The 22,967-nt window shown below is 42.4% G+C and overlaps 3 protein-coding genes across 4 annotated transcripts; 1 reads left to right on the forward strand and 2 right to left on the reverse strand.

The window, feature by feature from the left end:
* Nucleotides 1-675: 675 nt before the first annotated feature.
* Nucleotides 676-1,658, reverse strand: LOC112188920 (ethylene-responsive transcription factor ERF109). The gene has a single exon (XM_024328159.2). It carries the CDS (start codon nucleotides 1,590-1,592, stop codon nucleotides 1,011-1,013), a length of 582 nt encoding a protein of 193 aa, XP_024183927.1. The 5' UTR covers nucleotides 1,593-1,658; the 3' UTR covers nucleotides 676-1,010.
* On the reverse strand, nucleotides 775-21,804 carry LOC112188439 (ethylene-responsive transcription factor ERF109). Of its 2 annotated transcripts, none has more exons than XR_005806133.1 (2): nucleotides 20,982-21,804; nucleotides 775-803 (listed from the first exon to the last, which is right to left on the reverse strand). XR_005806133.1 is itself a non-coding variant. In XM_040514171.1 (2 exons), the coding sequence occupies exons 1-2, from the start codon at nucleotides 21,728-21,730 to the stop codon at nucleotides 21,152-21,154; spliced, it is 546 nt and encodes a 181-aa protein (XP_040370105.1). In that variant the 5' UTR covers nucleotides 21,731-21,804; the 3' UTR covers nucleotides 20,908-21,151. The 2 variants fall into 2 exon arrangements, 1 of the variants encoding a protein (XP_040370105.1); XM_040514171.1 differs by lacking the exon at nucleotides 775-803 and having other exon boundaries at nucleotides 20,908-21,162; nucleotides 21,196-21,804.
* On the forward strand, nucleotides 10,385-12,943 carry LOC112183806. The gene is made up of 6 exons (XM_024322140.1): nucleotides 10,385-11,095; nucleotides 11,213-11,438; nucleotides 11,645-11,799; nucleotides 11,947-12,099; nucleotides 12,213-12,355; nucleotides 12,421-12,943. Exons 1-6 carry the CDS (start codon nucleotides 10,385-10,387, stop codon nucleotides 12,941-12,943), a joined length of 1,911 nt encoding a protein of 636 aa, XP_024177908.1.
* Nucleotides 21,805-22,967: the final 1,163 nt, after the last annotated feature.

A 22,967-nucleotide genomic window follows, 5' to 3' on the forward strand; every position in this document is an offset into this window, starting at 1 on the left:
TAGAAATTTTTATCTGGAAGAGAACAGTGGCAGAGATGGAGATGTGCAGTTTGTATAACATTGTTGTTTTTTTCTCATCATCAAGATTATTAATCAAGTGCATCACTCTAGACGGAGTTGCATAATTTCGTATTATACTTTTTTGTTACTCTTTAAAATCCGTTAGATCTGTCAGATTCCGATTTGATTTTCCTCACATTGGAGCTTGTAGAACTTGTTCCAACAGAGCCTCCTGTTTTTAGAATTTATGTATTGCTTTCGATCAGCCCGGTAGGAATTATGATTTTGGTTATATATGTGCAAATCATAAAATAATTTACTTCATCACCTATGATCATTGGTTATGAAAGATATGCATTTGATAATGTTGTGCTTGCTTCATCTCATTTAAAGTGGGTAAGTAATTGCATGTTTACTGTTTTTGCTTATGATTGTCTGTTATTTGTGATGACGCTACTTGAAATGACATTATTGATGCATTTGAGCTGATGTTGGAAATAAAATATACTGATCATAATGCAATCAAATTTAAGCTCTGCGGATTGATTCAATTTACTGCATTAAACATTTCTCCACACAACCCAGAGAAAATTGCCCATGAAGAGAAAAGATTAAAGCCACAAACTCTCAAAGGTACTGTTTGAGATCGAGAAGAAACAGAGATGATGGTTTCTAATAGATTAAGCACATGTTTTTTTTTTTTTTTGATTAAGCACATGTTGGATGCAAGTCATTTTCATGACATTTCTCGGACGGGAAAGTTTATACGTGGCACTTATAATAGGCACTTATTCAGGTCAAACCTCGGTACGAGACAAATATAATAGGCAACTAGCTTCCACACTTTTAGTCAGGTCAACCCGTCCCCGCAAGTACCTGGTAATAATTAGTTAATGACCGAGGTCATCAACATTATTCGCCAACACAATCGTCAAAAAGTAGCAAGTCTCACTTGATCCCCATCTTCTTCGTCTGTCTCAACTTTAAGCATATGTCGCAGATGAGACGTATCACGGATCCATCTCTTCCTCTTCTTCTTCCTCAGCAGCGCTGCTCTCTCCGACTGGACTTGTTTGGACTTTGGTCTCATCAGTCATTGCTCCACTGGTAGTACCAGTGTCCGAGGATGGCGGGAAGTTTAGCTTGGCTCTGTCAGCTCCGCGAAACTCGAGGGCCTTCGTGTCATAAGCCCTGGCTGCCTCCTCCTCCGTCTGGAAAGTCCCGAGCCAAAGCCGAACGGCGAGATGCGGGTCCCGAATCTCCGCTGCCCATTTTCCTCCTGGTCTCTGCCGCACTCCCCTGTACTTGCTCGTCTTCACCTTTTTACCTTTGTCTTGCTCGCTTGGTGGGAACATACCACAGCCAAGGCAATTGTCCTTCCCCATCTTACATACCTGACACGTGTCATCACAATCCGAAAATGGTATCACAACTTGATCGGTGCCACCCGTTGCTGGGAGCTGCGTCGACGGCGGCGGTGGCTGGGAGGGTGCATTGTCTGTGCCAACGCCACCGCGGATTACCCGTTTCAGGGTGGAGACAATGATAGCGTGCTCCTGCTCCTTCGGCATTTTACTCCCACTGCTTTTCATTTTCGAGTCCGAGTGTAGCTGGGAAGAAGAAATCCAGATTTTCTTACCAAAAATACAGATACCAGGATTTTGATTTTTGAGCGGGTGCCAAAGAAATTTGATTTGGTATTTATAGAGCCATAAAGGTGAGCTCGTGGGCCAGCTTTCTAAATCAAATCTGGCGCCAGGGCAGCGGGTAGGCCAGGCTTAAAAAGATATGCGTGTGTGGCTCGCGTTTGGAGGATGGGCTCCAGGATTTGTGACAAATTCCACGTGAAGAATGGGCCTCTATCTTGAGATGGTCCAAACTTGATTTTTTATGCTGCCGCGCTCTGTCATCGTGGCCTCCTTATAGATTTACAGCCCAGCACTTTTTGAGCTTTTAGAATATAATAATATGAGATTATGGGAGCTTCTATTGATATCTCTGAATTTGATATTTGGACATCTCTATTTAATAAACCTCTAACTTACTTTTATAAATAATCAATTTGCTATCTACATCTCTCTAATTTTCCGATAATGCCCATCGTCCAATAAAATCAATAAAAATCTTTTTTTTTCTTAGATTCTATTCATACTTTTAAAAATCAGTAGTTGGATCTTCTTCAGTTTTTGAAGATTTGGAATTGCAGCAATTTTTTTTTTTTTTGAAAGTTCATCCTCCATACACGAGTAACAGAGGTGCTGACACTTTTTCAATGATTTGTCGACTCTTGGTTAGCGTATACAACAATACCATGTTTGTTCATCATCTCGTATATATGTTTTCCAAGTATTATTTTCATTGCATTTAGGTGTCATTGTCCCTAATAGCAACTTGAAATGAAAATGCATGGTCCTTTTGTTTTAGATATGTAGGGGATAGTGGAGAAAATTACAATAATCAACCACAAGTCTAGTGCATTCTCCATAGATTTATATCAGAGGGTCGAATTTTTCATCATATCTATAGAATAATTCCACATAAAATTGTTCTGCATTGATGATGTGCGGGAAGATCTTGTGGACAACTACTCATTGATGCGTTTGTCATATAAACGTGCTGGAGGACTGTTTTTTGTCGCCCCTCCTTCACATGTTTGATTGCATTCAGAATGAGTAGGGCTTCATCAACTGAGGTGTCTTTGTATTTCTCATTTTCTCTCTTTTTATTTTTTATTTTTTTATAGCGCAGTGATAGATTTTGTAAATTGTTAGCTGTGTAACCAAGGAAGTCTATCACTTTACGAGGACAAAGTCAAATTTAGAAAATTTTGACTAAAACGTTAAATAACGTTTGACGATATATATTTTAGGGTTTACATTGGAAGAGAAATTTTTTCTCAAGTTGAAGACTATTATTGTTCGTAGAGATAAGAGAATTTTTTTTTTTCCTTATTTGTATCTTTATTGGTAATTTGACATGAGTTGACAAAGTCAACTATTACTTGAAAAAAGTGAGAGGTCCAAATACCAATTTTGGAGGTATGAATAGAAGCTCCCTAATAATATATTTGATTTATCTTGCTTTAACTTAAAAATAATGGTAAATAGGAATTTCAGTGAGATCATTTTGAGGTCCTTCTCATTTTCAAGTCATTCATTTGCAATCATGAAGACCGAGAATGCTCTGATGCGTTTGGAAAGTTGTTTGCTTTGTTGTTTTGTATGCTAATTGATTTAGGAATATATTAGACAGAAATTGGTGATAATTTGAAGCTATTTGTGAATCCATGAATTTGATAGCTATTGGTGTGATAAAAATTGCTAATTTGAAATAATGTTCTAGCATTGTCTCACAAGTAGGGAAGGGATGGCACTGGAAGATGTATGGGTAATTTCAAATTTTATATAAAATAAAAATTGAAGAAAGTGTAATTTAGATCTGTTATGGAGTGGTCAAATTTCCTTCCGTATTATTAATTATGTTGCTATTCATTGTATAAATTAACTTCATCGAAAAGCTTGACCTCTTCTCTTTTATAAAAAATAAATAAATAATATAAAATAAAATAAAAATTACTTTTATATAATATTATTATTTTTTGAAGAGTGTTCATTTAAATCATTGAGTTACAGTTAAATTGGATAGTGAAATGCCAAAAAAAAAAATTGGATAGGGATATATAACTGAAGTGAGAATTAAAGGTTGTTTGGTCACTTTGTTGACTTGATTCCCCACTTAGGCCATCTCTAATGGAGGGTTATAGGCTGGATTTAACCCTAAAAATCAAGATTTTCATCTCTAATGGGTTGGCTGAGCTAAAACAAAAAAGATTTTGAGAGGTTATAAGGCCAAGGGCTGAGCTATCTTTAGCCCTTTGTGTAGCCCCCAAAAGTACCATGGAGCCCTAAGAGCAAATGCACCCATATACCAAGGGCAATTGCTCATTTGCCAACCAAATTGATACTACTAATTCACTATTCATCAAAAATTGGCAATTGCCTCCAATTTACACAACGCACCAATAAAAGACAATTTGACTAACAATTCACTATTCACACATCCAATTTGAAGAATTCATTGATTCAAAATGATGTTAAACTTATAATTTGATTAATTTAAGTGAGATTAATCCCTGAACTTTAATTTAAAAAAAATTAAGAAATAATATTTCTAACAAATCACATTCTATATGCATAGATATCATTATCATCAGAAGAATAAAAAAATCTAGGATTGATGGAGGAAGAAGATGGAGAGGTAAAATTTTGAAAATTTTGAGAAATTAAGGTGAAAATAAATTTATGAATTTCTTTTTTTTACCTTCCAGATTATTTTTTAGGGTGAAAAAATAAGTTACCATTGCCAATTAATTGCAGCTATTGAGTTGAATGATCCAACAACTACAATTAATTGACCGTTGCAAAAAGGTATCAGTTAGAAAAAAAAAATGGAGTCATTGGTAGTAGGCCCATGTGAGTGTAGAGCCCACCACCAATGGTCAGGCAATTCACTTGCTACGAATTGGCCTTGCAATTGCCTGGGCAGGTGGGGCCCTCCAATTGCTCTAGCAATCCGATCCCACTACATCACCTCATTTCACCTTTCTCTCCAATTGGTATAGCGCTGCATGTGCTCTAAGAGTTGGAGATGGTCAAATGTATAGCCTTTAATATTTGCATGAATAGTGATTATTGGGGGCTAGAATTTAACCTGGGGTCTATTTTTGCCCCCCACAGGTGGAGATGGCCTTAGATACACCTGACCAAACCATTTGACTTTTATAATACAGCAACCAGCTGTCTACACCCCCTTCAATCCCAAACATATTCTTTTGAATTATATGTGTGGATTGTCTAAGTAGCACAAGGACTTTTCTCCGCAGCCAAAGGACAAAAGGAGGTACTGTGTAGAGTACTAGAGTTAAATTGGATAGTGACCTTATATTGGATATTCACATGATGATAAATATGTAGCAATGGATATGGACCCATTAACAGCTTAGCATAATGATGCAAAAGGCAACTGCTACTTTGCTAGGTGTTTACAGCTTCAGCAAATTTCACATAGAACTAGCCATATAAAAACATAGGAAACCCCTCCAGTCCCTCCCTTTTCTTCGACCAAGCAGCTTCTTCACTCTTTACTCTCCAGCCTCTCCCAAAGCACTTTCTGGGTTCCTTACCCAACAAAGCTCCAAGTTGGACTTGCACTGGAAACTCCAACGTCGATTGGCCATGTGACGAGAGAGATAAACACTTGATTGTGAAGGTAGGGAAGAATTTTTATCCTAACTCTCTTCCGTTTAGGTTCTTTGTGTTTGAGCCCAAAAGTATTTTTGGCAAGATCCCTTGGGGGATTTAGCACAGCGGGCCGATACATGTGGCCCAAAAAATAAGCCTACTTAGGTTTGGGTTACAGCTTCGCCCATTCCGTGATCCATAAGGAAAACGAGCCCTTATTGGAATCAAGTAGCGGAGATTGAATATGAAACTTCAATTAATAATCCTTCTATGGCAAGGAACAGTCAAAACCCTAGGTATAAATACCAGGTTTCAAGGACGAATTACAGACAACTCTCAAATCAACTAATCATACAAATTATCAAAGCCTCTCCAGAGCACACCTGCCTGCAACCCAATTGCAAACCAACGAAGTAAGGGTAACACCCTCGCAACCCAGCGAAGCTAAAGTCACGCTTTAGCAAAACCCGTGCTTTCTCCAAACTTCTCAGTGATTGCTCTGCTCAACCTACAACGTTGGGTATCGATTCGATGTCGCGAAGAGATCACAACTAAAGCCCTTATCCGTAAGGCAAGAAGTCCTTTTCCGAAAGGCTTAAAGAAGAACCTGGTGATGAGGTTGGTGCTCTCCTCGTCTACAGCGTTTGATCAAGAAGTCAGGTCAAGGGATTCTCCGACGATTGCACTCCACGATGCTGGCACGCCTGCGCACACGCTCAAAAGAGACAGTTTGCACCATACTGGTTTGGGAGCCAAACATTTTGGCACGCCCAGTGGGACTTTAGCGTTTCTTTGTGATTGCAACCATTGGGAAATCAAGCGCAAACCCTTACCAAAAGGTTTACGTGAACTGCCCAAACCACAAGACCTCCAGTTACAGGCAGCACGCTCGTGCCGACTGTCGTGGTCTTTCCGACGAACAAGTAACACACAAGTTCTCACTCTACCCATCATCACTAGACATGTCAACAGAACAGGGTGAAACTCCACAGCCCACTACTATGGGCAACAATAATCCTCCTGTCCAGCCTAAGGAGGCTGGCGGCACGGCTAACACTGCCCAAGTGGTCGCGAGTGAGGGAACAATTGATTCCTTCATGCCCATTGTCGCCCCGGTGAATGCAAGCATTGAGGAGCGGCTCACCATCTTTCAGCAGAATAATGCTGCATATAATGAGAGGATGGAAAAGGCCCTCGCGGAAGAGCGCCGAAGTCTTGATGAGGTTTCGATCTCACTGTGAAATCTTGAAGCAAGTTCACGACAGACGCAGGGACAGTGGCAAGATACGTACAAAAAAAGCAAGGAAAACCACAAGGAGCTTGTGGATATGATGACTGGCTAGGCCGCTCAGAGCAAACGTATCTCTGTTGACATCGCGAACCAAGCTAAGCATACTGCGGCAGAATTGGCAGTGCTTCGCAACGAAGGATCCAATCTCTTGACCCAAGTAGCCATGCAGAGAGCTGAGTTGGACCAGGCTAAGGAAGTGCTGAACAAAGCTTTATGGGATCCTAACGCCATTTTGGGCTCACTAGGACAACCTTCAGCTACTGGCAAATACATACCTCCTAATGCTCGGGAGAAGACTAGCGGCAATACCGTTACACCAGCTGCAACCACCTCTGCCTCAGCAACAAAAAACAAGGACAAAGCCCTAGTAATTGGAGGTAATAAGCCCAATCCAACTCCTGCGCAAAAGAGTAAGACTCAGAAGACTGGGGAAAGCACTCCCCCTGATCCTGCTGCATTTACGCAATACGACAGTGATGGGGCGAAGAATGTCTATGAAGAGCTTCCAGGGAATTATTATGGTATTGACCAGACTGGCACTCCTATCAAATTAACGGCCTAGGTAAAGGATGTGTCCGTACCAGCTATGACATTGCAGCCATCCGCTATTCCTCAGACAATTCGCCTAGGGGACGGCACAGTAGCCACTAGCCAGGCTACACCTCTGCAGAATGCTAGCCAGAACGTGGAGATACCTCCCCTTCTTCAGGGCTATGTGAGACGTGAAGAGGTTGAGGAGATGATCAGGCTGTCTAATCCTAAGGCCCACCTAGATGGGGTCTATGAGGGACCTTTTCCACCGCATATAATGCTCGCGCCTTTTCCCAGAGGCTACAAAAATATTATATTTTCTACCTTTCAAGAGAGGATACTGAGGACGCGGCAACACATCTGGCCAGGTTTAAGGTGCAGTGCGGCTAGTACCAGAATGATGACATCCTCAAGTGCAGGATCTTTGACACTTCTCTATCTGGCGCAGCTTTTAGATGGTTTTCTAAACTGCGGCCAGGGTCAATAATTGATTGGCCAGCCATGGAGAAGCTCTATCGAGAGACTTTTGGAGCTATTGAGCCTGAGGTTGACTTGGCCTCTCTCACTCAAATGGCCCAACAGTCCACCGAATCCGCTGTCTCTTATCTCCAACGATTCCAGATCTAGAAGGCGAAATTGAGCATGATATTGCCTGAGAGAGAGTTGGTTAAATTGGCAATCAAAGGATTGGAGCCTCGCCAACAAAAGAAGCAACATGGCAACATGATCCAGTCAATGGGAAAGCTTATCACAGAGGTCGGTAGCTTTGAGCATCTCCTCAGAGAGACTGATGCTAGGAAAAATGCGTCCAAAGGGACATATGTACCAGGAAAGCATCGTACAGTGGCTGCTCTGCACTTCCAGCCAACTTCCTATGATCCATACTACCATAATCAAGGGGAAGAAGTTTGCCAGGAAGAAGATGATGAAGAGGAGAATGAGGTCTCCGCATTTGAACTGACAAGGAGGAAGAGCTCAACCCTCAAGCAATTGAAGATATCTCAGGAACCTGTCAAACTAAAGTCTGTGGCCTTTACCAAACCTAAGTTCGCGACGTATACATATGATGCCAATAAGGCACATGAGATTTTAGATGAGATTATCGCCGCGAAGATGGTGAAGACAGACTTCGGACCTTTTCCTCGTCCAGATCAGCTAAAAGGAAAGAAGTACTGCAAATTCCACAATTTGTGGAACCATAACAAGGCTGACTGTGTGAAGCAAAAGGACCAAATTTAGGTATGGCTCAATAATGGTAGTTTGCAGGTGGAAGCTTCGACGACTGCGGCAGCACTAGTGGATCTGAACCCTTTTTCCAGACACCAAGATCAACATGGTTGATGTGTACCGGACCAAGAAGAACACTAGAAAGCCAACCTTGGATCTGACTACAAAGGGCTGAAAAGGAAGGACAGAAGGGGACGAGACCCCTGCAAAGGAGAAAGCTAAACCGGTCGACGAAGCCTCACCAGTGGTCCTTTGCTCACGATGCAAGGAAGAATGTGGCATCCAAGTGTTGCATGAAGAAGTTGAGCAGATGTTTTGTTTCGGCTCTTTCCCGCCAATCAAGTGGGCCTTACCGTCGCGAAACTATCAACCGTCGAGGCCAAGAGCAAGAGACAGGATAGAGTCGCCGTCATCCCCAAGGGACTCCAACTTGTTCAAGAAACTGAAAGCAGCTGCGGCAGAACAGAAGCAAGATGACAGGGCTAGGAATGAGCACAAAGATGTCTTGACCAAACCGTACATTCCACCTGCTTCAAAGTCTTCCATCAAGGAAGGTAAATTGTATACCAGAGAGAAGGGGAAAGCGGTGGAGATTAGCCCTTCCAAGAAAAGGAAGCTGCAGCGAAGGTTCGGAGAGGCCAAGCGGATACTAGAAGCTCTCGATCAAGGCCTAATTAAATCTTCGCAACTGATCAAATCACCTGAGCAATATCAGAAGGAGATGGAGGCGCTAGCAGCTAAGCCATTAGTGACTCCCCGCAATTTTCAAAAGCAAGCACACTTAGAGTCAAGGGCTTCTAAGCCTAGTGTTTTCTGCAGGATCACCAAAGAAAGAACACCTCCACCAGCCAGGAAGGAAAGCTCACCCACTAGGCCACCCCGTGTCAGGCGCAGGTTGTTTCGCGAGGAGCCAGAAGCCAAACCCTCAGTTTTTTGGAGACTTGGGGGCAAGGACAACACTATTGATGCATTATAGTGGAGACCTAAAAAGGTTCAAAGTCTGGTGGTCACTCCCCAAAGGAGAACCCAATGGAGGAATACAGGTCAGACTCACCAAAGCAGATTGCCACGATTCAAGAGCACAAGCAGTGCCAGGTAAAAGGCCTTGTAGAGGAGTCATTAGTTGCTTTGTTGGTCAAACAATTCAACACTGACATACCAGTTGATGAACCCAAACTCAGCTTGGACGAGGAGATGGACGAGACAGAAGTGCTACATATCTCCTGCAACATGGTTTATGTCCTTCCCGCGAGGTATGCACTACCGGTCGCCGCGCAGGAGTGTGTGGAAGCTGAAGGAGGCAGCGAACAACCTTTGCAGATTACCTCAGCAGCCGCGACACCTGTGGAAGAGGCTGTGTTCTTGAAAACAGAGGATGCCTAAACCCCATAGAATCCGTCATGAGCTTTACAAGACCAACACCTGCTATGGTCCAGCACATGAGACCTTTATATATCACAGCAGAAATTGGAGGCACCAAAGCCAGCAAGATCATGGTAGACACAGGAGCGGCAGTTAATGTCATTACTACAAGGACTATGCACTTACTCGGAATTAAGAAAGAGAAGATTCAGTCTACGTCCCTCACGCTTAAGAACTTCGCGGGGACCGTAACGAAGACTTTGGGCTTATTATTCCTGCGTATCAAGGTCGACCTCGCGGAAGGGGTATATGCTTTCTTTGTGACAGATTGCTACGCAGCGTATAGCCCCATTCTAGGCAGAGACTGGATTCACTGAAGTTATTATGTTCCGTCCACTCTTCATCAGGAATTAATTATGTGGACCAGGGTTACAAACAAGGCTGAGTTGATTAAGGCTGATCCTCGCCCGTTCTCTATTTCTGCAAATTACGTAGATGCCAGGTACTACTTAGAGCCAATCACTCCATTACAGGTCAGTGGCATCGATGACAAAGGTCACCCCATAGGGGTGACGGCCTCTGAATTGGCATAGTGGGGGCTTACGCTCGCAAAGGAAGGCCTGGAAAGGTCTGGCCACGCCGTGCCCAAACCTTTAAATAATTAATGGATTACGACCTTCCAGAGGAAGGGATAGAGGCCTTCCACTCTTTGTACGAGAGATTATCCTCGTATATGGCGGAAAAAGAGGTCTATGATCTAATCGGGACCTTGGAAATAGTTAATGAGGAACTCTCTAACCCCGAAGAGGAAGAGGAAGACATTCAGCTCGCCCCAGCAGCGTTGGACGACACACCTCCCAAGGTCAGGGACCCTACTGAAAATGTCAATCTTGGAACAAAAGACGAGCCCATGGAAGTGGCTATCAGTGCATACTTAGAGCCTAGCGAGAAGGAGAGGCTCATCGACTTATTACGGGAATTCAAGGACTGCTTCGCAGAAAAATACGAAGACATTCCAAGCCTGTCAACGGACTTGGTATGCCATCAGCTGCCAACACACCCTGACAAGAGGCCTGTGAAGCAAGAACTGAGAAGAATGAATTCGGAGACTCAGGTTCTAGTTAAAGAAGAAGTCAAGAAGATGCATAAATCAGGCATCATTAGGGTGGCAAAGTATAATAAGTGGCTATTCAACATAGTGCCCGTTCGCAAGAAGAATGGCAAGATCCGAGTCTGTGTGGATTACAGAGACCTTAATGTGGCTACACCTAAAGATGTTTATCCCATGTCGGTCGCGGATATGTTGGTAGACGCAATAGCAGGGCATGAATTGTTATCCTTTATGGATGGAACTGCAGGGTACCACCAGATTCTAGTCGCGGAAGAAGACAGACATAAGACTGCGTTTCGCTGCCCAGGCTTCGCCAGATTTTTCGAGTACGTGGTCATGCCTTTTGGCCTGAAGAATACTGGGGCCACGTATCAGAGAGCCATGAACCTTATCTTCCACGACATACTTGGGAAGATTTTGGAGGTTTACATTGATGACATAATCGTGAAGTCTAAAAAGCGAGGGGAACATATCATAGATCTCAGAAAGGTTTTCGAGCGCTTGCAGCTACACAAGCTCAAGATGAATCCCGCCAAATGCGTTTTCGGAGTTCAGGCAGGTGACTTTTTGGGGTTTATAATCCATCAGAGAGGAATCGAGGTTCCAGAAGATAAGGCAAACGCGGTCATCAACGCCTCTCCCCCACGAATGAAGAAGGAGCTACAGCGACTGTTGGGTAAGATCAATTTTCTGCGACGATTCATCTCTAATTCTGCAGGTAAAATCCAGCCATTTTCTCCGCTACTGAAGTTGCCCCTCATAACGAGTTTGTATGGGAACTTCAACATCAAGAGGCTTTTGACAAGATCAAGGCCTATCTGGCAAGTCCGCCGGTGCTAGTTCCCCCCAGAGTTGGTTTTCCGTTAAAATTATATATTTCAGCAGCAGAGGCTTCCATTGGCAGCCTCCTCGCTCAGGACGATGAAGCTGGCGTCGAACATGATATCTTTTACCTTAGTAGGACCCTCACAGACTGCGAAACAAGGTACACTCTCATGGAAAGGTTGTGTCTCACTCTATACTTCTCTGCTTGCAAGGTACAACATTACATGTTATCCTTTACTACTTGCATCATCGCTCAGACCAATCTGGTAAAATATATGCTATCGCGACCCATACTAAGGGGACGCATCGGCAAATGGGTGCTTGCTTTGTCAGAATTTTTGCTACAATATGTCCCTCAGAAAGCAGTGAAAGGACAAGCCATCGCAGACTTTCTGGCGCATCACCCTATGCTAGACATTCCTACGGTAAGAGACTTGGAAGTTACGAGTGCCATTGTAGCTCGCCCGGATCTGGCATGCTTACCTGAGTATGCCATGTTATATCAAGCCACGGTTTCACTCCAACCTTGGGTGTTATATTTTGATGGCTCGAGAACGGAGACACTGGCGGAGCCGGAGTCGTCTTGGAAAATCCAGCTAGCAATCGTTTCTCCTATTCCTTCCAGTTAGAGTTCCAATGCACCAACAACCAGGCAAAATATGAGGCCCTTATTATTGGCCTAGAAGTGTTACTCGAACTAGGAGTCAGAGACATCCAGGTACGCGGTGATTCTTTACTCGTGATCAATCAGCTTCGCGCAAAGTACAGGTGCTCCAACTACTTGCTTGCACCATATTTGGATCGCGCCCTCGAACTTCTGGCCCAATTTGAAGATGTGGATTTGGAGTATATTCCTCGAAAGGCAACTTCACAGCCAACGAACTCGCTCAGTTGGCTACCGCCATTACTCTGAAGTATGGGGTTCGCGAGCGAATTCTCAAGGTTGAGCGACGCACGCTGCCTTCGTGGCTTGCACGACCTGACCCACCAGACGAGCCCACAGTGGCGGCTCTCGATCCTATTGATGTGGACTGGCGTATCCCGTTAATCGCTTACTTCACGCAGTCAAATCCCACTGCAGACAGGAAAACCCATTTTCTGGCACTAAATTACTTCCTCAGAGGTGACGAGCTGCGTCGACGTGGCGAGGATGACATCGATTTCAGGTGTGTCTATGGCCGCGAAGTGAAACGATTAATGCGAGAGGTGCATGAAGGCGTGTGTGGAGCTCATCAGGCGGGTCCGAAGATGCGATGGCTCATCAGGAGACATGGGTACTATTGGCCCAGTATTTTGAAGGATTGTATCGCATTCGCAAAAGACTGCCCGGATTTCCAAGCTCATGGACCAGTCTAGCACATTCCTAATATTCCCATGCAACCCATCATTAAACCTTGGCCTGCGCGAGGTTGGGCTTTGGACTTAATAGGCATAATTCATCCACATTCTTCACTCCAGCACAAGTTCATCATCGTCGCTACTGATTTCTTCACTAAGTGGGTGCAAGCTGAACCTTTGAAGGAAGCCTCCAGTGCCACCATTCGCCAATTCATCTTTCGCAATATTATTTGCAGGTTTGGTATTCCAGTGGTTTTGGTGTCTGACAGGGGGGAAGCGTTCATGGGTGGTGATGTCTAGAAGCTTGTTAATGATTATGGCATCCAGTTTCTCCATAGCACGCCTTATTATGCTCAATCCAATGGTCAAGCGGAGGTCAGCAATAAGATCATCATTACTCTATTGAAAAAGTTGCTTGTGGAGAATCCTCGCCAGTGGCACGACACATTATATGAGACGTTATGGGCTTATCATACTTCTAAGCGGAACCCTACTGCCACCACCCCTTATGCGTTAATGTTTGGCCACGATGCGGTTCTCCCTTTGGAAGTGAATGTTCAATCCCTGCGCGTCCAAGATCAGCATCACCTGATCGGTGAAGACTATGTGGCAAGAGCATGAAAACCTTAGCGATAAGCGTTTGGAGGCCTTGGATAGCTTAGTGATGGAAAAGCAACGCATCGCTCGTGCCTACGATAAGAGGATGCATGGCCGCAGTTACAAAGAGGGTGAACTAGTTTGGAAAGCAATTTTGCCATTTGGCGAGAAGCTGACTGGCCGCGGTAAGTGGACTCCACGTTGGGAAGGACCCTTTGTCATTCACAAAATTTTGGAGCGCAGGGCGTTTCACCTGAAAGATTTGGATGGCGAAATCCACTGCAACCCCATCAATGGCAGGTTCTTGAAGAAGTATTGCCCCAGTGTTTGGGAATTTGAAGATCCACCAACTCCACTTGTTACTGGGGGGCCAAAGGGGCAGCCATAGTCTTCCTTGGTTTGTATCCTCCCTTCCTTTTCGGCCTTTTCAGTGGCCTCCCTCTCCTATCTTCGCTTCACCTACCAAGACTAGGGGGCAACACTCTACGCATTGAGGCTTGTTTTCGCGGCCTTAGGTATCTCTTTTCTTCGTTGTAACTTTTTTTTTTTTTACATTTTTCTTTTTTCTTTTGACAATAAGTGTTAGAAGCATGTAACAAGGCCTATACCAGAGGCCATTATGTAGAAGGATATTGAAATAGAGGAAGAAATATGCTTGAATTCATAAAGTGGCTTTGCGGCCAAAAGTAATACAAACATATATGCAAATTACAAAGCCAACAGTGGCTGAATATCGTAAGGGTTTCAGATCTTCTAAAAATTTCTGGATTTCTGAGTCTCCGGAAGGGTCAGTGAATTGATCGTTCTTCCTCTTTCTCTCTTCACCTTCCTCTGATCTGAGTCGCCGCTGCTACCATCGGTACTGGAAGAGGAGGGAAGGAAATAATCTATCTCAACCCTTCCAATGAGTTATCCTCCGGGATGGAGGTGGTCATCAGAGCAGTGCACGGCCCAGTTGCCTCAACTCCCTCAAGGGGAAAAATAAAAGTTTGTCCTTCAAACCCTTGAGGTAGGGCACCGAAGAAGAGCGTAGGGCCTCAAGTGGCCTTCCACCCTTCTTAGTTTTGCTCCACGCGAGGGAACCTAGAGAGAGAGATTCCCCAGAATGTGGTACCCCGCGTTAGGAGCGCCGCGTGTTTTTCAGCCTAACTGGAACCGGTGGATCCCGTCCAGATTTTCTGGGGCCAAAGACATGCGGCTGGACCTGAGATTAGGCCATAAGGCCTACCCAGGAAATGAGATTAAGCCATAAAGCCTAGGATATAGAGGCCAAAGGCGAGAAGAGGAGATGATTTCAGGAATAGGGGAAGAGAAGTATGGATTGCAAGACAATTTCTGGAGGAATCATGTTTACGTGTGTTTACACTCTTACGATACAGGTATTTATAGGGGGCCAACTTTAGTGGCCTCAACCCTTCGGTCTTAGCAGTTGAAGTAGATTCAATGCCATCAATGGGGTCATCAAGGGAATTCAATGTTGTGATCTCGGAAATGAACAAAACCGAGTACGCATGGACAATGGATCAGTCTCCAAGGAGGTAACTGCCCCCTTTTCGAGTTTATCCTTTTGAAAACTGCTTTAAACAGTTAAATCAAAATAGTTATCGTTTTGCTATCTACGAAAAGAGAACATACATTTGGGCCAGCAAAGTGGGCTAAATAGATAATTGATAATAATATTAATATTGTTCGTACAAAACAATTGGCCTAATACTAGAGGCCTAAAGTTTTCGGCCTCCAGGCGAAAACTCACATCGGCAGCAGCTTGGGCGGCTTGTTGGGCTGCCACACGGGCTTGGGCCACTTCCTATGAAAGTACCTCGAAAGCAGCTAGGGGTTGTTCCAGTTGAGGTTCCTCAAGGGCAAGCATGGCCATCACAGTAGTCAATTGGACCTGGAGATCCTGAATCTGGGTCCGGAGATGGTCTCTAGTGAGCGTTAGCTCCAGGACAAGATTGGCCCGATCACCCAAGGAGTCGCGGGAATTGTCCATCTAGTGGGTCAGGGCCTGATAATGTGCCTGGGTCTGCCTATCCTGCGGGTCACGGCCGCCTTCTCATTCAGCCATTGGGGAAGATCCTTCAGCAACTGGTCAATCTCAATGAATTGAGCTTCAGTAATGGCTTTCTCGCGGAGAAGCACCCTTAGGTATTTCAAGACTCTCATGGGCACGCCGGGTGTCAGGACCTAGGAGGTGGCGGAAGCCTTCCCTAGCATCATCTACCACTCTAGGTGGGACTACTTCAAGTACACGAGCCAACCTTTCTAGTCTCGAAGGAGGCATAGGTGGTAGGTTGGGATCCACAGCAACAGGAGCCTCAAGAGGTTCCTCGACAGGAGCTGCCTCCGGCACCGGTTCATGAAGTATCTCTGCCTCCTCTTCAAGCACTTGGGGGGCAAGTTCCTGGTCAGCCGGGTTTCCACCATCTGGTTCAGCAGGGTTCTCGATAGCAATTTTCTCGACAGCTAATGCCATTTCCTCATTAGGAGCAACATTCAGGGCTTCACAAGAGTTGTTAGAATGTAAGAAGAATGAGGAGGGAACCAGAGTGGAAATATTCATAAGGAAAGAATACCTTTTCAACAGGTGACTCGTGAGAAGCATCGATTGTCATTTGTTCTTGGGCAACCTCAAGAAGATTGGCCGAGTCAGGCATGATTTGCTCCAGGATGGGGTTTGCAGTTAGCTGCTCACGAGCAGTTTCTGTAGGTGGCGCTCTTTCTTCAGCCTCAGGTGAGCTGTCATCCAAAATCTGCACCGCTATTTGAGGCAGCTACGAATCATTCGCGGTGTTGACAGGAAGTGGAGGATTGGTTGAATCAGGCCACGCTTGGGCTTGAGAAGGAGATGCTTCGTCGCCAGCAATGCTTAAGGGCCTGCGACGGACCTGTAAGAGAGGGCCGTTATAGACTCAGATATAATGATGGAATGAAAATTTTAGTGCTCGCGTTAGTATGAAGTACCAGTACAAATGCGAGTGGTTCATCTTCTTCCCACGGGTCGGTCCGGGGATCAGCGCGACTGCGTTTGCTGGCCTAAGCAGCAGCAAGCTGTCAGGGTCAAAAGAGAGTTATGATAGACTATAGATAAAATGTCACAATCTCATACTCTAGGAGGAAGGTCCTTACATTTTGTGGGTCTTCATCATCGCAAGAAGAGTCTTCAATTTCAGGCTCTGTAGCTACAGCTTTCAGTTTGGCAGCCTGACCAGTGGCTGGAGGAGCATCTACTATGCGGTCGCCAGAGGGCCGAGCACGTCCCTGCTACATTAAAGTTTGAGTAAGGGGGAAAGGAGTGAAGCTAGAAGAAATAAAAACATTTAAAGGGCAAGTTACCTCTTATGGTGGCTCGCGGATAACAATGCCAGCTTGAGCAGGACGCGGGGCTCGCGTGGGTCCGGAGCCGGTTAGGGACAGGAGATCGCGCCTTAGCTTCAGGGAAGCGAGCAAGCAGTTCGATATCAGCATCGTAGGGATACCGCAGATCTTGGAAGATGGTTGCGAAGAATTCATCATCCCGTTGTCTCCAGCAGTTGACAGAAACTTCTTCCCAACATTGATCATATTCTTCCCAACATTTGGCCAATCAAGAAATGTTGAAATGAAGGCTCAAGCTGAAGGTGGCAAATGATGCATATGGGTTTAGAGCATCACCATTGAAAAATGACAGTAGCTTTACAACATTGATAATAGCTTTATAAAACTAATGTAATAGACTTTAACAACTATGGTAGTGGCTTTTTACAACTATGGAAATAGCTTTTTACATAGTTATATTATTGTTGAACCCTGCATACATTTTGTAACATTGCGTATGTTTTCTTTTCTCGATTGCAGTAGCATTTTTATTTTTGTTGTATCGTTTATATTTCCATAGTTTTGTTTGTCTCTGAGAATAACTTTCTCAGTCTCTGAAAAAGCTTTTGTTCTACTTGATTATTGCTTTTAGCGTTGATGAGAGTAAGTTCTAGTATTGGTGAGAGTAGATTTTGTTGCTGGTGAGAGTAACGTTTATTGCTAGTGATCGAGCGTAGCTTTTGGTGTTGGTGACAGTAGCTTTTGTTGGTGACAGTAGTTTTTGGTTTTGGAGGGCGTAGTTTTTGGTGTTAGAGATAATATCTTTAATGGTCACAGGAGATCTCGTCGAAGTTGGCCGAAAGCAACGGAGACTAGGCGGAATTGGCCGGAGACCTCGACGAAGGTCGGCCAGAGACCTCGACGGAGAGGAGAGAGATAATGATTGTTGACTTTTTACTCTAGTGGCATTTACGTAAATATTTGATTTTTATATCTAAAATTTAATACAATTTTTAATCTAGTGACCTTATGAATGGAAAAAAAAAAAAAAGTTAGTGGCCCTATAGCTAAAAGAATATTAAAAAATGACCTTATATGTAATTACCCCTTAAAACAAACGGGCCTTTTTTGTTTAGGATACAAAAGGGCTATAAATGGTACGAAAAGTTAATATAAAAAATTATAAAAATTGTAATAAATTCTCTATTTCACTTTTAATTCAAAAATAATTTATTTTTATAATTTATTCAAAAAATTTCTCTAATTCTGAATCTTTTTAATAAGTTCTTAATTTAAATATATTTCAATTTTACAATAAATAAAGGGCGGTGCTATTCACACACCCTTTTTCTCTATTCACACACTTCCTCTATTTTTATATTATTTTAATTCAATTCAATTTTTAAAAAAATTACCCTAGCTACCCTTCCTTATAATTATGTTTCTTTTTCTTTTTTCTATTTGGCAAGTCAATCATCCTCAAATTATAAACCTTTATTTTCCCGTAGACACAGAGGACTTCAAAACTCTTTTCGATTCCCTCTTTTCTTTTTCATCAAAAACTTCTCTAGCATAGTTATTCTATCTCTCTAATATGATGCTTTGAAGTTTAATCATGATAGCTAGAACAAGAAACTTTAGACCCATCTTTTGAGAAAATTTTACATTTGATTTGCAATGGAGACATGAAAAAAAAATGAGTTCAGTGATCATTCAAGCCCCTTTGAATCCATTATTTCTGGTAAGATTCTAACTGAAATTATTTGGTGTAATTGAATCCATTGAGCAACTATAGAACTTTACAACAACCTAATAATGATGGACTTATAATTATAAACATTATGTGTTCTACTATATTATGCTAGTTGAACATAATTTGTCCCTACACGAAGATTGCAACTCATTGCAGTCAATATTATGTAGAGCATCTCCAAATTTTGTATACATCATCAGCTGCAGTGTGGAAGTGGATAAAAAGGTGATTCCATATATATATATATATATATATATATATATATATATATATATATATTTTTTTTTTTTTTTTTTTTTTTGAATAAAGGGCTGGTGCGGCTGCCCTCAAGCCTTGATTAATGAAATTGCTGAATACAAGGATGATGCACCTGGATTAAGAGTCATAAACAAACAAGCATTGAGTTTGGTATTTTGCAAAGTATGAGGACAAACTTTACAATTTGGATTTAGTTGGGTGAATGTGATAACCTAGGAAGCATATTTTTTGTCTAATAATACGGGTCATTCCACTTAATAAACGTATTATTTTTCCATCATTTATAGGTAAAAAAATTTGATTTATTGTATAATGGTGTTTGATTCATGATTGAATTGTTAAATAGAAAAAAGAAAAAGATTTAAAAGAGAGAGTAGTTAGGGTAATTTATAAATAAGATTGAATTAAAGTAATAGAAAATTAGAAGGGGTGTGTGAATAGAGAAAAAAGATGTGTGAATAGCACCACCCTAAATAAATTAATAAAAAATTCAATGAACAGTAACTAATCAGTCAAGAAACATAACCGGTGGAAATAGATATCCAGCGACAATAAACAGTAACTGACCTAGTGACCCTGATTTATTGACCCAACGGGTGAACTTGTTTTTTTTTTTTTTTTGGACCTAAAAAGTTTAGGTAAGAGGGAGGCTTCCCTACACTACCAGGGTCAGGGCAAACCTACGACCTCAATTCAACAGGACTTACGAAACTGGCCAGTGTCTCAAGAATCAAAAATTAAGTTGCACGCCAAGCGTTTGAATGCATTTGAGAAATTATACAACTCGTTTGACTACTCATAAGTTGTTTCACCCTCATGACCTCGCCAAACCATCAACCAGCAGAATTGTCGAATTGATATCAAATTAAGTATAGAGTTGGTCCCACGTAGATACACATCAAAATCTCAGTTAAATTCTTTTATATGACCAAATCTATAAATCAACTGGCCGGCAAGAATACAAATTGGCCCTTTTATTGTCTCAGATATTTTGAGCTTATTTAAGCTCATGCAATTTTGGTAGTCAATTGACCAAAATAGTTACAGTTAATGAATTAAATTGGACACTGACATGATGAAATGTACATAGTCCATGGAAATAAGAGGAGGCGTACGTCTTGGACTCCTAATACTTATAGGTCATTTCGTACCAGATTACGTTTGCATTATGATGGAAAAAGACAATTGCTAGCTGTTTACAACTCGATCACATGTCATAATTTTGAACCGACCATATAAAAGGAGGAAACCCTCCAGTCCTTCCTCTTTCTCCGACCATGCAGCTTCTTCTCTCTACAGACTCCAGCCTCGATCTCCAAAATAATTCATGGGTTCTTTAGTCTTTACCCAGCAATGCTCCAAGTCAGAATTGCACTGGAAACTTCAACAGCGCTGTAGGTATTGTGATGACTGATGAGAGAGATAGACACATATATAGTATAGGTAGGGAATAATAACCCGCTCCTAAGGCTCTTCGGGTTAGTTTCTTTGTATTATAATCTCCATGTGAGACTCTTCAAGGCAATGCCTTGATGTCCCAACAGAAGACAATGTCCATGTACTTTTCTCAAACGTCTATCTTCCATCCTAGACCTTACTCTATCAGCATCAGTCCCTCTCCCATCTGTTGCATATATATTATGAAGCATTACATGTGGTCTTGTATTTTCGGGGGGTCCATTAATTCAGAGAGCATGGCATCAATTTTCTCTTTAAGTTCAAATATTCCCATGAACTCTACAAGCACCCAGCAGAGACTCAAGTAGGCTTATTGCAGGTTTACAGGGCAGTCCCCCAGCAATGTCATAAGCCTCGTTCAAATTACCCGTCGTCTTAAAAGGTTTTGTTTTGATACTTATGGAAAATTGGTGCTTCTATGTTTTATCAATTAATAGTGTGGGTTGATAATGTTGCCAAAACCCAGTGGGGGAGAACACGTTGCTTCAATTTTGTTTACTGCAGATCGAATACACACTCTCATATCGATCTCTTACTTATATCCAGATTTCCCAACTTAATAATATAATGGTACTTGGATCTAAGATTCATTGAAAAATTCTTTCTAATTGCAGGCAGCAATTGCATGTTTACTGTTATGTTGTTTATACGTGGCACTTGTAATAGGCACTTATTCAGGTCAAACCGTCAAACCTCGGTACGAGACAACCTCAGTACCTGGTAATATATGGGCACAATAATTAGTTAATGACCGAGGTCATCAACATTATTCTCCAACACAATCATCAAAAGATAGCAAATCTCACTTGGACCCATCTTCTTCGTCTGTCTCAACTTTAAGCATATGTGCCAGATGAGACGGATCATGTAGATGTAGATGGATCTATTCTTCTTCCTCAGCAGCGCTGCTTTCTCCGACTGGACTTGTTTGGATCATCAGTCATTGCTCCACTGGTAGAACCAGTGTCCGAGGATGGCGGGAAGTTTAGCTTAGCTCTGTCAGCTCCACGAAACTCGAGGGCCGCCGTGTCATAAGCCCTGGCTGCCTCCTCCGCCGTCTGAAAAGTCCCAAGCCAAAGCCGAACCGCGCGACGCCGGTCCCGAATCTCCGCCACCCATTTGCCCCCTGGTCTCTGCCTAACCCCCCTGTAGTTGCTCGTCTTCATCTTTTTCCCTTTCCCTTTGTCTTCCTCGCTTGGCGGGAACAAACCACAGCCAAGGCAATCGTCCATCTTCATATTACATACCTGACACGTGACACAATCCAAAAATGGTATCACGACTTGATTGGTGCCACCCGTTGGAGGAAGTGACGATGTGGCAGAATTCGGCGTCGATGGCGGCGGCGGTGGCTGGGTGCCACCTCGGATTACCCATTTCAGGGCGGAGACAATGACAGCGTGCTCCTGCTCCTTGGGTAAACAGCCGGAATGCGACTGCATTTTAGTCCCTGACTTCTCTGAGTGCAGATGGGAAGAAGAAATCCAGATTTTCTCATCCAAACATCAGAAAACCAGGATTTCGAGCGGGTGTCATTGTGCCAAAGATATTTGATGTGGTATTTATCGAGGTGGGCGCGTGGGCCAGGCTTAAACATCAAGTACGGCTCGGTGCGTGTGTGGCGCGTGTGGGGATGGGCTTCTGCTAGATTTAGATGACCAATTCCACGCGGGAAATGGGCTTCTATGTTGATATGGCGCAAACTGGATTTGTAAATGCTACCACGTAAGCCCATACGTCACAAGCTTGTCGTCGTGGTCTCCCAATAGATTCACAGCCCAGACTTTTTGATTTGTTTTGTCTTGCTTTTACTTATAAATAAGAGTAGTTATAGTTGAACCTCCAATTTTTTTCAATTATTAATAGAATTTGTCAAGTTATATGAAAAGACAAATAAAGATAATGAGAGAAAAATGAAAAAAAAAAAATACTCTTCGTACCTCCCACAAATATAACATTCAATTAAATTATTTTTTTCCCCGAAATTTCTTTATATTGCCTATATAGTTTTATAATTTACCTAAAATAATTAGGTAAAAATAATAATTTGTATATATGGCCCATCATTTAATACAAAAGTAAATTCAAAACAATATGATTTGAAATTTCCTTAACTAAATTCATTAAATATTATGATATAGTTATTACTCTATCTTCCAACCCAAAACCCTTGAAATCCTTCTTTTAGCAAATTCAAAGGGGTTCCAGGAACATATCAAGATTGAAAACTAACCTTTGATTAATTTTGGTGGGGGAGACACCTACTCATAAGAAAGCAATATCATGTGATTTGATTCATTTTTCTTCTCATGGTTGAAGATAGATATAAAAAGTAGAGTAATAGATTGTTGTATCTCATGTTTAAGGGTGTTTTGGTAAAAATAAGGAGGTCCACTTAGCTTTTCAAATATTCTAAAAAGTAAATAATAGGTGTACTAAGTGTAGGAAGTCCAAATATCAAATTTGGAGGTCTAACTAGAACCACCCTATAAATAATGGTGAATAAAAATTTAAGAGAGATCAATTTGAGGTCCTTCTTTTCAAGTCTCTCATTTGCAATTATGAAAAAAATGCTCTGATGTATAGGGAAAGTTGTTTGCTTTGTTGTTTTTGTATGCTAATTGATTAAGGAATACAATAGAAAGAAATCGGTGATAATTTGAAGTTATTTGTGAATTC

The sequence above is a fragment of the Rosa chinensis genome, chromosome 2 (assembly GCF_002994745.2).
Source record: "Rosa chinensis cultivar Old Blush chromosome 2, RchiOBHm-V2, whole genome shotgun sequence".
Lineage (NCBI taxonomy): Eukaryota > Viridiplantae > Streptophyta > Magnoliopsida > Rosales > Rosaceae > Rosa > Rosa chinensis.

Coding starts and splice junctions, on each gene's coding strand:
- LOC112188920 (XM_024328159.2), bottom strand. CDS start 1,592: ATGAAAAGCAGTGGGAGTAAAATGCCGAAGGAGCAGGAGCACGCTATC.
- LOC112183806 (XM_024322140.1), top strand. CDS start 10,385: ATGGCGGAAAAAGAGGTCTATGATCTAATCGGGACCTTGGAAATAGTT. Junction 11,800..11,946: donor TATACTTCTCTGCTTGCAAG/GTACAACATTAC, acceptor TATGTCCCTCAG/AAAGCAGTGAAAGGACAAGC. Junction 12,356..12,420: donor CAGCTTCGCGCAAAGTACAG/GTGCTCCAACTA, acceptor CCCAATTTGAAG/ATGTGGATTTGGAGTATATT.
- LOC112188439 (XM_040514171.1), bottom strand. CDS start 21,730: ATGCAGTCGCATTCCGGCTGTTTACCCAAGGAGCAGGAGCACGCTGTC.